This window comes from Mytilus galloprovincialis, chromosome 4 (genome assembly GCF_965363235.1).
Source record: "Mytilus galloprovincialis chromosome 4, xbMytGall1.hap1.1, whole genome shotgun sequence".
NCBI lineage: Eukaryota > Metazoa > Mollusca > Bivalvia > Mytilida > Mytilidae > Mytilus > Mytilus galloprovincialis.
The window spans coordinates 33,591,801-33,605,173 of NC_134841.1; the positions used below are offsets into that span (position 1 = coordinate 33,591,801).

General features: G+C 32.8%; 1 protein-coding gene across 5 annotated transcripts in view; it reads right to left on the bottom strand.

The window, feature by feature from the left end:
- The window catches only part of LOC143071936 (alpha-2-macroglobulin-like), a 92,182-nt gene that overhangs the window by 32,340 nt on the left and 46,469 nt on the right, over positions 1-13,373 (bottom strand). For 2 of the 5 annotated variants that reach the window (XM_076246633.1, XM_076246637.1), the window contains 2 exons: positions 12,346-12,427; positions 4,481-4,667 (listed from right to left, as the gene is read on the bottom strand). In XM_076246633.1, the coding sequence (XP_076102748.1) occupies positions 4,481-4,667; positions 12,346-12,427 (269 nt within the window). Of the gene's footprint in view, positions 1-4,480; positions 4,668-4,695; positions 4,841-4,867; positions 5,034-12,345; positions 12,428-13,373 lie in introns of all 5 variants that reach the window. The other 3 variants (XM_076246635.1, XM_076246634.1, XM_076246636.1) reach the window with 3 other exon arrangements.

Sequence of the window (13,373 nt, forward strand, 5' to 3'; positions counted from 1 at the left end):
CAATAAGACCAAACATCTGTTCATCCTCACGGTCATAAAACTTTCGAACATGATTTTTGTACTCAGACTCGAAAATCAACCAATCAAATTGCTGGATTTCATGTTTCGAGCACGATTTTTGTGCTCAGAGCACTGAGCAAAGTTTTATGCCTTCAAGGCCTGGTATGTATTTACAGGTCAACAATTTCCATGGGAAAAAAATGAAAAACCTCAATTTGGATCACAATGAGATGATGTGTCAGCTGGCTCCAGATGATCAGTTGATAAGTTAGCAGACAATCATGTTGGTTCATCATGAATTATCATTTCACATGAGGCAGAAGATACAAAGGACAATAAGTTGAAGAAAAACAGATAACAACAGGACAAAAAAAAAGAGAAAAACTACAAAACGAATAGAAAAGTCTGTAAACAATGATAAAACACTACATCGAGATGATGTATTGCCCTTGAATGAGGTATACAGGGAGAACTTCTGTGAAGGAGTAGAGCTACTAACCCCAACAAACTGCCTTGTAAAGGTTTTTTTAACTTCTATTATCAGAGGTAATGGAAATTGTATATTTTGCTAATTTTATCTTTCATTAAATACATAAGGTGAACTGCATTTCTGTTTCATATTTATAACCAGATGCTCCGCAGGGCGCAGCTTATACGACCGCAGAGGTTGAACCCTGAACGGTTGGGGCAAGTATGGACACAACATTCAAGCTGGATTCAGCTCTAAATTTCGATTGTGATTAAATAGTTGACACAGCATAGCTTTCTGACACAGAATGAATGTGGTCTAATGAACTTAAAAATTTTTTTTTGCTTTTGAGCAATTCACTATGCTGTTGAATATTAATCCTCTCAAAAAAATGTTTGAAGAAATTTTCTTTTTATTTATGAAATCTGAAATGAAAAAAATTGACCCCCCAATTTTTTTTTCACATCCCCCTTTCCCTTATTTCAAAACTGATCTCAATTCAAATTTCTAATGAAGTTTGCAACAATAACTATTCATTTAAATACATCATAAAATATTAAAATGTAAAAAAAGTGCTTGTTATCACTGAATGGTAAAGATTGTTTTAATCTATCAGTTGGTAGTAAAAGTGAATATACATTGTATATTGTATAAAACAATGATTTAAGTTGATTCAACTACTATTCTGGACAAAGAAAGATAACTCCAATTGAAATCCAATTGGAATTTCTTGCTATTGCACAATATTGTGCAATTAGATATTTCTTGCTATTGTGCAATACTGTGCAATTGAAAATATTTGCTATTGCACAATACTGTGCAATTGAAGATTTCTTGCTATTGCACAATACTGTGCAATTGAAGATTTCTTGCTATTGCTGAATACTGTGCAATTGAAAATTTCTTGCTATTGCACAATACTTAATATAATACTTTTGGATCCTGATTTGGACCAACTTATAAACTGGGCCCATAATCAAAAATCTAAGTACATGTTTAGATTCAGCATATCAAAGAGGCCCAAGAATTCAATTTTTGTTAAAATCAAACTTAGTTTAATTTTGGACCCTTTGGACTTTAATGTAGACCAATTTTAAAACAGGACCAAAAATTAAGAATCTACATACACAGTTAGATTTGGCATATCAAAGAACCTCAATTATTCAATTTTTGATGAAATCAAACAAAGTTTAATTTTGGACCCCGATTTGGACCAACTTGAAAACTGGGCCAATAATAAAAAATCTAAGTACATTTTTAAATTCAGCATATCAAAGAACCCCAAGGATTCAATTTTTGTTAAAATCAAACTAAGTTTAATTTTGGACCCTTTGGACCTTAATGTAGACCAATTTGAAAACGTGACCAAAAATTAAGAATCTACATACACAGTTAGATTCGGCATATCAAAGAACCCCAATTATTCAATTTTTGATGAAATCAAACAAAGTTTTATTTTGGACCCTTTGGGCTCTTTATTCCTAAACTGTTGGGACCAAAACTCCCAAAATCTATACCAACCTTCCTTTTATGGTCATAAACCTTGTGTTGAAATTTCATAGATTTCTATTTACTTATACTAAAGTTATGGTGAGAAAACCAAGAAAAATGCTTATTTGGGTCCCTTTTTGGCCCCTAATTCCTAAACTGTTGGGACCTAAACTCCCAAAATCAATACCAACCTTCCTTTTGTGGTCATAAACATTGTGTTTAAATTTCATTGATTTCTATTAACCTAAACTAAAGTTATTGTGCGAAAACCAAGAATAATGCTTATTTGGGCCCTTTTTGGCCCCTAATTCCTAAAATGTTGGGACCAAAACTCCCAAAATCAATCCCAACCTTCCTTTTGTGGTCATAAACCTTGTGTTAAAATTTCATAGATTTCTATTCACTTTTACTAAAGTTAGAGTGCGAAAACTAAAAGTATTCGGACGACGACGACGATGCAGACGACGACGCCAACGTGATAGCAATATACGACGAAAAATTTTTCAAATTTTGCGGTCGTATAAAAATACTATCCTGAAGTAGAAATTTATTGAAATTCTGGTTGAAAAGTTAAGAATATTGTATATAAAGAATATTTTAGCGTATTTTATAGGGATGAGGGATAGCGCTAATGGGTGGTAAATAAGAATTCAAGTATTACAGTGTAATTAAAATTCAAGTATTAAAATGTGGGTGGTATTTAAAATTCAAGAATATGTAGGTGGTAAATTAAAATTCAAGTAAATGTATGTTGTAAATTGGAACTAAATTCTAAGTAGTTAAAGTTGTAATTAGAATTCAAGAAAATATTTTTACCTGAAAATAACTTTGAATGAAACAATGCAAAAATTTCAAAGTGAAAAAAACTATGAAGACGGTCACTAGCTGGCCCATATAATCTCCTTTGTAATACGACTTGCAAAGGCTAATACAACTGCACACTGAAAATCATTGACCTAACAAGAGTAGTTCATCTTAAACAGACCTAATCACAAACTTTAACATGAAAATACAGAGTAGTTAAAACATTCAATAGACCATGACTGAGTAGGCTGGGCAAAATATTCTCCATAGACTTGAGACAAGCCAAGACTAATACATCTAGATCTGCACACCTAATATCACGGACTTCCCCGAATGGTTCTACTACAACTAATAACAAAAATATGTCCATAGTACACGGATGCCCCACTCGCACTATCATTTTCTATGTTCAGTGGACCGTGAAATTGGGGTCAAAACTCTTATTTGGCATTACAATTAGAAAGATCATATCATAGGGAACCTGTGTACTAAGTTTCAAGTTGATTGGACTTCAACTTCATAAAAAACTATCTTGACCAAAAACTTTAACTTGAAACTTGCACTATCATTTTCTATGTTCAGTGGACCGTGAAGTTAGGGTCAAAACTCTTATTTTGGCATTAAAATTAGAAAGATCATATCATAGAGCACATGTGTACTAAGTTTCAAGTTGATTGGACTTCAACTTCATCAAAAACTTTAACCTGAAGTGGGACGAACAGATGCACAGACAAACGAACAGACGGACGGACGGACAAACAGACGTACAGACCAGAAAACATAATGCCCCTCCACTATGGTAGGTGGGGCATAAAAAAAACTAACACATTTAAACTATGCAAATGTTTTTAAATAAATGAATAGAACATGACTGAGGAACAAATAATTGCCATGGGAATGAGATTTGCCAATAATAATACAACTGTATTGTTCTACCACTAGATATTCTCCATAAACTGATCTAATCACAAACTGATACATTGTTGACACAGTCTTCACAGACAAAGCATGCCTCAGTCCAGCTTTTTTACTTTGTCAAAGCAAAACTGAACGTTTAAAATAAAGATTTAGTAGGCTCAACTTTAAGTTAAATGGTTGTTCTCTTATCAGATGATTCACATTATCAAAATTAAAACCACAAAACTGTCAAATTATATGGACATATTTCAGGTTTATGAAAATTGGCCTCTACCATAAGAAGATTTTTTTTTTGCAATAAAACATAAATTAATAACAGTGCCAAACAGAAATGTTAAATTTTCTGGATTTATTCCAGGTTTCTGAAAATTCACCTCTTAACACTATAAGACAGTATTTATTTTGAATTAAACCTAAATTAAGAACAGTGTCAAAGAGAGCATCACTTTGAGTCTGACAAGCATTTCTAAACAATGTTTATCTTATTCAACAATCGAAGAAGGAGGACCAATAGGCAGCTTTAAAGTTTCTTAGAAAGAAGAATGTGTCCATAGTACACAGATGCTCCACTTATACTATCATTTTCTATGTTCAGTGGACCCTGAAATTGGGGTCAAAACTTTCAAGTTGATTGGACTTCATCAAAATCTTTTACCTAAAGTGGGACAGAAAAACAAATAGATTGACCGACAAAAGAAAGAACAGACGCACAGACCGAAAAAACATAAGTACTCTTTGTATGTTTAAATCTTAGACCTGTCAGAGAGAGTTGAACAATAGAAGAGAGAACAAAATTACCCAACAAGATGTAGTTCCCAGAGCCAAGTCTCAGGAAACTGGCTTCGGACCTCTGTAGTCTTTGAAGAGTCATCTCTTCCAGATTCTAATGAAGACTCTGTAGTAGTTTTATACATTATTTCAGTGGTTGTCACCTTTTTTATTCCCTTTCTCATCATTGGCCTGCGATCTGTTTGAACTCGTTGATCTGAAGAGAAAAGTGCAGACAAAATTACCCTATCATGTAAATACTCCACAGCCATGTTTCAGGAAAGTGACTCCTTACAGCATCTGATGAATCTATCTGTTCTGTTGTTACACTTTCCTTTCTAGCAATATTAGGTTGTACCAGGACACTTTCCCCATCCTCATATATTTCAGCTGAAGAAAAAAAATATAAATTATTACCCAATCAAATGAAGATCCCAAAGCCAAGTCTCTGGAAAGAGAGTTCTAACTTCTGGGGAGTCTGGTCTTGGACTAGGGTTCACAGATGTTCTCATTTCAACATCAACACTCTCATCAATAGCTACAGAACCTCTAACACCAACTGGCTGTCTAGCACCACCAACAGCTGAAAAAAATACACACTAGTATTTTGATTCTAGAGTAAGTACATTGAAATTTAAATTATTTATTTAACAATTTAAAAATACAAACCTGAAGCAGATAACAAACAAGAATGTGTCCATAGTACACGGATGCCCCATCCGCACTATCATTTTCTATGTTCAGTGGACCGTGAAATTGAGGTATTTAACATCTCTAACTTGGCATTAAAATTAGAAAGATCATATCATAGGGATCATGTGTACTAAGTTTCAAGTTGATTTGACTTCAACTACATCAAAAACTACTTCAACCCAAAACTTTAACCTGAAGCGGGACATACGAACAGACAAACCAACGGACAAACAAACGAACCAACAAACGGACATACGAACAGACAAACCAAAGGACAAACAAACGAACCAACAAACAGACCAGAAAACATAATGCCCATAAATGAGGCATAAAATTCATTTTCTAATACTGCATTAATGCAAAAAATGAAATATTTTTCTTCCAACAACAATCAGCATTATTTGTATCTTGCACACATAAACAAGAAAGTGTCCATAGATGACAGGTGTCCTACCTCCCATAATCATTTTCTATGTTAGTGGACCAAGAAATTGGTGTCAAAACTCTAATTTAGCATTAACATTAGAAATATCATATCATTGAAGACATTTGTACTAAATTACAAGTTGTTTGGAATTCAATTTATCAAACACTACCTTGATCGAAATCCAGACAGACAGATGAACAGACACACAAACCAAAATACAAAATACCCCATGGTTGATACCTGTCAACTGACCTGTATTTCGAGGATTTCTTAAATACCTGCTTGGTGGTTGTATAACCTATGAATTCTGAACAAGGTGCTCCGCAGGGCGCAGCTTTATACGACCGCAGAGGTCGATCCCTGAACAGTTGGGGAAGGTATGGACAAAACATTTAAGCGTGATACAGCTCTGAATTTGGATTGTGATCAAATTTTTGACATTATATGGGTTTTTTACACAAAACAAATGTCAAGATTTTACAAATCAATTAAAGATTTCTTCTTCAAACTTATTTAAATTTAAAATTAAATAGTTGACACAGCATAGGTTTCTGACACAGAATGAATGTGGTCTAATGAACTTAAAAATTTTGTTGCCTTTGAGCAATTCACTATGCTGTTGAATATCAATCCTGTCAAAAAAATGTTTAAAGAAATTTTCTTTTTATTTATGAAATCTGAAATGAGAACAAGTATGGACACAACTTTTAAGCTAAAAATATTTTAGATAAGATAAGGAAAAAAAAACTTCATCAGCAACATTTTATATTGGCAAATTTCCAATGAAGTTATTTACATAAAGTTATTGGCAAATAAAAATAGAAAATGACATCATAGTCATGTCTGGCAAATGTCCAACATACATTATCTAAAAACATTTTAGATAAGATAAGGAAAAAAAGCTTCATCAGCAACATTTTATATTGGCAAATTTCCAATGAAGTTATTTACATAAAGTTATTGGCAAATAAAAATAGAAAATAACATCATAGTCATGTCTGGCAAATTTCCAACATATATTATCAACTACTATTCTATACAAAGAAAGATAACTCCAATTGAAAATTAATTGCTATTGCACAATATTGAGTAATTAGATATTTCTTGCTATTGTGCAATACTGTGCAATTGAAAATTTCTTGCTATTGCACAAAACTTGATATGGAATCCTGATTTGGACCAACTTGAAAACTGGGCCCATAATCAAAAATCAAAGTACATGTTTAGATAAAGCATATCAAATAAGCCCAATAATTTAATTTTTGTTAAAATCAAACTTAGTTTAATTTTGGACCCTTTGGACCTTAATGTAGACCAATTTGAAAACTGGACCAAAAATTAAGAATCTACATACACAGTTAGATTTGGCATATAAAGAACCCATTTATTCAATTTTTGATGAAATCAAACAAAGTTTAATTTTGGACCCCCATTTGGACCAACTTGAAAACTAGGCCAATAATTAAAAATCTAAGTACATTTTTAAATTCAGCATATCAAAGAACCCCAAGGATTCAATTTTTGTTAAAATCAAACAAAGTTTAATTTTGGACCCTTTGGACCTTAATGTAGACCAATTTGAAAACGGGACCAAAAATTAAGAATCTACATACATAGTTAGAGTTGGCATATCAAAGAACCCCAATTATTCAATTTTTGATGAAATCACACAAAGTTCAATTTTGGACCCTTTGGGCCCCTTATTCCTAAACTGTTGGGACCAAAACTCCCAAAATCAAACCCAACCTTCCTTTTATGGTCATAAACCTTGTGTTTAAATTTCATAGATTTCTATTTACTTATACTAAAGTTATTGTGCGAAAACCAAAAATAATGCTCATTTGGGCCCCTTTTTGGCCCCTAATTCATAAAATGTTGTGACCTCAACTCCAAAAATCAATCCCAACCTTCCTTTTGTGGTCATAAACCTTGTGTTTAAATTTCATTGATTTCTATTTACTTATACTAAAGTTATTGTGCGAAAACCAAGAATAATGCTTATTTGGTCCCTTTTTTGGCCCTTAATTCCTAAACTGTTGGAACCAAAACTCCCAAAATCAATCCCAACCGTCCTTTTGTGGTCATAAACCTTGTGTCAAAATTTCATAGATTTCTATTCACTTAAACTAAAGTTAGAGTGCGAAAACCAAGAAAAAGCTTATTTGGGCCCTTTTTGGCCCCTAATTCCTAAAATGTTGGGACCAAAACTCCCAAAATCAATCCCAACCTTCCTTTTGTGGTCATAAACCTTGTGTTTAAATTTCATAGATTTGTATTCACTTTTACTAAAGTTAGAGTGCGAAAACTAAAAGTATTCGGACGACGACGACGACTCAGGACGACGACGCCAACTTGATAGCAATATACGACCAAAAAATAAAAATTTTTGCGGTTGTATGAAAATGACATGTTTTCACGTTAACTTTCGGATTCCTTAGACTTTAGACCAATTTCATAAGTGATTTTTCTACGATAAAGCTTACATAATTTATTCTTAAGTTTAAAAATGCCATGAGTAAATTGGGATATACCATTTTCATGGCTGTAATACACCTTATCGCTATTTGTCCGCTGTCGTAATTTCTGCTTCTCGCTATGTTTTGATATAGTTATAAAGCCAGCAAATACGAATATCTCATAAAACTAGTAAATGCACGGGGTAATAAATAAATACGGACGTCAAATCTGTTTTCTGTTCTCTCTCATCATTGGTAGCGTGAATAACTAGTCAATAGTAAAAATGATACTTTTATTAAACAGCCGATATATTTCCATAAAAGTACAATATTCCAACAATAATATATAAAAATTTGTAAGGGTTCCGCGGAACCCAGTGTCTCGCCTACTTTTGCTGTTAATCAAACACTCATCAAAAATGATGAAAAAAATCAATAAAATTATTCCTCTCGATACTATCTTTTGATTGTGAGAAGCTTCTGTCCAAGTTTGGTAAAAATCCAGGCTAGTTTAAGAATCTTAAAAATGTTTTAAATACTTTAACTGCAGACTGTATGTAATGTTAACTGGAAGAAAAACTAAGTCCATTTATAAGTAAAATACGGGAAAAATGGAATTTTATTTTTACAAAATTTACTTCTGGATACTATCTCCTGATCATAAACAAGCTTCTGGCCAAGTTTCTTACAATTCCAGGATAGTTTAAGAAAGTTATTAAAATTTTAAAAACTTTAACCACAGAGTGAATGTAATGTTTCCTGGCAGAAAAAACTAAGTCCATTTATAAGTAAAATACGGAAAAAATGGAATTTTATTTTTACAAAATTTACTTCTGGATACTATCTCCTGATCATAAACAAGCTTCTGGCCAAGTTTTGTACATTTCCAGGATAGTTTAAGAAAGTTATTAAAATTTTAAAAACTTTAACCACAGAGTGAATGTAATGTTTCCTGGCAGAAAAAACTAAGTCCATTTATAAGTAAAATACGGAAAAAATGGAATTTTATTTTTACAAAATTTACTTCTGGATACTATCTTATGAACATAAACAAGCTTCTGTCCAAGTTTCGTACAATTCAAGGATAGTTTAAGAAAGTTATTAAAATTTCAAAAACTTTAACCACAGAGTGAATATTTGTGGACGCCGCCGACGACGACGACGCCGACGCCGACGGAATGTAGGATCGCTATGTCTCGCTTTTTCGACTAAAGTCGAAGGCTCGACAATAAACATACGGGGCGAAGATACTTAAATAATATTCTTTCTCGTGTATTTTCGTACGGGTCAACTGGAATTATCTTAAATATTTCAATGACAATATAAATAAAATGCAAGGCATACAGCTATCTGCGCTGCTTCTTACCTCTAAATTATAACCCTTACTTGTAATATAAAATGCGAGGCATACAGCTAATGCGCTGCTATTTACCTCTAGGAACCCCCGGGATGAGCCTTGCTGCAAGCCAAAAGTAAACACAGCAAAGACTGACGAACGTGACGTTGCACTGGTATTTATTTTAAATTACCGGAAGTAAATATTCTAAGCAGGAAGAAAAACATAACGTAACATAACGTAAAACGCTTACATAAAATATAGGAGTCCTCGACTCAAAATGCTTATAATCAAACACTCTTATAAATAAACATATCTAGATATATTAATTCTTCCAGTTAAAAACTCGTAAATGTACACTTTTGGGTTCACGCTTAAAATATTGACCCAACGGTAACGTTCTGAACAATACATGACAAAGTTGCGCCATATACGACGTTATCGATACAGCTAATAACATAAAGTAAAACGTACGTTAATTACTCATTCAATATACTAAATACTAGAAATAACTTCTGACAATTTATATAAACTCTCTTAATACAATAATAACAATATTCCTTTACTTGGAAATAACCAATATACACATTTACAACACTGCCCCTCCCCCAGAATACATTTCGTCCTCGAAATATGGTCTTGTCAACTCTGACAACTGATACATTTAAAAATATTCTGTTCACAATATTCATACGTACGTAATCCTCTTATCATACAAATAAAACAAAATTAAACATACATGAACAAACTACTGCGCCTGTTAATGTCATAGAAACTAATGTCTGTGTTAACAAACTAATGCGCCTGTTTATACTTTAAAAGGCAAAATACATTTTTCTAAAATTTTCTTCCAAGTATGAATATCTTCTCTTATACCTATATAACAGTAAAGTGTCACGAAAAAACAAAGTTCTATTTTTTTTTCCATCCAGTTACAGCACTAATATACTTCATTTAAAATTCAATCCAAGATTCTCCATTCTATCAGACGCTGGAATTATAAACATTATGAAGCTAAACTTCATCTAAACAACCGGCTATAAACTATAAGCCTACAGATGTCCTATCTAGTACTATACCACAGTCAAGGGTACCACCGTGTATAAATATATACACTATCTTCGATACTGATGCACCATACAAACATAAGCATAAAAATTAGTACAAAAGAATAAAAAATGGTCATCAGTATTCCCCGAGAAATATCTAAAATGGTGTAGACTATAGCTCAGCATACCCATGGTGTAACCTAAATGTATATTGCAATCTAGACTAATCACTAGCCTTAACTTATTCTCGCACCATAACAAAAATGGCACCTAAAGTATCCCAACTGTCAATATACACCCACCGAAAGCAGCTTCCCACCAAAATAGTATCAAACAATCTTTACTGCATTAAGACAACAACGCCAATAGGACCATCAAATTCCAGATGCTGACAAAAAATCACCGGTTTTCTGAAAATCTGAAAAACAATTTCAATACCACGATATACTTAACAAACAATAAATCTCTTTTTACATTTTATCAATAACAAAAAAAAAAAAATCACACAAGTTTCATAACTACATTATAAAAAATCCCAATCTTCACAAAAATACTCTGATATTTGGCCAGTGTAGGCTTATCTGATATATAGTCCTAACTATTTCTGATAATCCTGACTTGTAAATCCAAACTGCGGGTTTCCTCCGAAAGTATTCATATTTTCTGGTTTCCCTCTTTTTCCTCTTGAGAAAGGACAATCTCTGCTGTAATGTCCCTCTTGGTGGCACGAGTAACATGTATTTACTCTGTGGCGGTTGTTGGCATTAAATTGGTCTTTCTTCCTAACATTATGTCTATTTAACGGACCAACATTTTCTCTTTCTTGCTTCACTGTTTTAAACAGATCTTTTATCTCATTTAAATCGTGTTTGATGTCTTCAACATCCATTTTGAACTCCTTTTTCAAATTGTCTATGCCCATTTTAAATTCTGCATGAGTGACATATTGGGTTGGATTCTCCGTCCTACACATCTTGAAGTCTTCTGTTTTCTCTTGTGCTATACAGTTTGCATCGGTATTTACTTGTCTGACATTAAAGTTTTTATTTACATTTTTTCGACAACACACATTACTGGATATCACACAGTTTCCCGTAAAATGTTGACGTCACAATGGAAAAGTGAGTCAAAAGTTCAAGCGGCCGGGTCAGCCGGGATTTGCGATAAGGTGTATGTAGGTCATTTAGACACACTAAAGTGTAAATAAACTGTGTGTTTATCAGCTGATAAAATATTCAATAGTTTTTTGTTGGTTGAAATGTGATGGGATTATGCAGCACATATATCCCTTCACCAGTTAACTGGCTTCAGTTTTGATTATAGACTAGGATAGAGACTAAATGTGTACAAACCTGACATCTAACTATGTTGTAGAAAATGTGATCATCAATTCATCAAAAATATATACACAGAGAACAATATATTTCACATTACAGATGCATTAATCCAAATTTTCATCCATTCATTACGGTCTCAATAGAAGAATTTCCCGCGGAAATGTCATGTGATATAAACATGGAATTGTCCACACCGATACAGGTGAAATACGTAGAATAATAATTGTGGACACAGCAATAAGATCAGATATAAGACCCTCATGAGCTCGGTGTTAAGTAAAAAAAAAAGAAAAAATCAATTATTTAATAAATTTGCTCGAATAACCTTGAAGTTAAAACTAATAAAAATTTGCGTGTATCGAGTGAACCCCCTACATAAAATAATACTGTGTTCTTGACGACTTCCCATCGCGATGAATGATGGAAATAATATTTTACTATATAGTATGTTAATAATGGTTTGAAATGCTTGGAATATTAACACTGACATGTAAAAATATTGGTTCAGAAGGATGTATTTTTTTATTTTTGACTTGAAGCTGTAAATATCAAACAGTTTAATCAGTTATATACGGTTTCAACATAAAAAATACTTACAATAATACACAGGTCTATGTTCCTGCAGTTTACAGGGTCTTGTCTGTAATGTCAGGTCTGTAAATACTACTAAATTCATTTTCTGAAATAGATACCATTAAATTTAATGAAGTTGACATGCAAAAATATGTTTGTGTTGATTGAATGCTGTGCATTAGGTTAATAAACAGTTGCGCCATGAGCACATGATACGCCCGTCGTCTTGTGTGTGAATATTATGCAATAATCATAAATAGTTTCTGACATAAGGTGCGACATGTGAAAACCACCTTTTTTTTTACGAAAAGCTCAATAACTCTAAAATAAAATTTTGAATCATCGTGAAAAATTATATAGATCTTTAGATTAATATATAAACTAACAAGTGTGTAAAATTATAAGCAATAATCATAAATCTTTTTTAAGATATGGCACAACATGTGAACCCCCCCCTGTTTTAGTTACAAAGTCCTGTAACTCAAAAAGATTTAATCTTATTTTCACCAAAAAGTATACAGATCGTTTGACCATCATAAGAAACAACTATGCTAAGTTTCATGAAACTTGGATAAGTCGTTCTCAAGTTGCAGGTGTGACATGTTTACGCCGGACAGACAGAGGAACGAACGGACAGAGGGACGCCGGACATTTATATACCATAATACATCCTGTCAAAATTTTGACAGGCGTATAAAAACAATGGTTTTATTGAACAGATCCTTTATACTGAGTGTCTTTAGAATGGGTCGGGACTTAAGATTCTTATGTTTAAACCAGTGATATTGTTGGCTATTTTCAAAACTACCTCTACCCTTTTTTATTGGGAAAATATGCGTAATTTTCATCAAATTGGGAAAATTAGAATAAGCCATGAATTTGACTGAAACTTCAATTTACAGACCCCTTTCAAGAGTCAAACCCTGCTTTGAAATAAGACCCCTTTTTGTCAGTAATGATACATAAATACACCCTCAAAACAGCAGATATAGTCATTTTAGACATGAAAAATGTTTAAATGAGTGTTTTTCAGTTTGTATTAATGAACAATT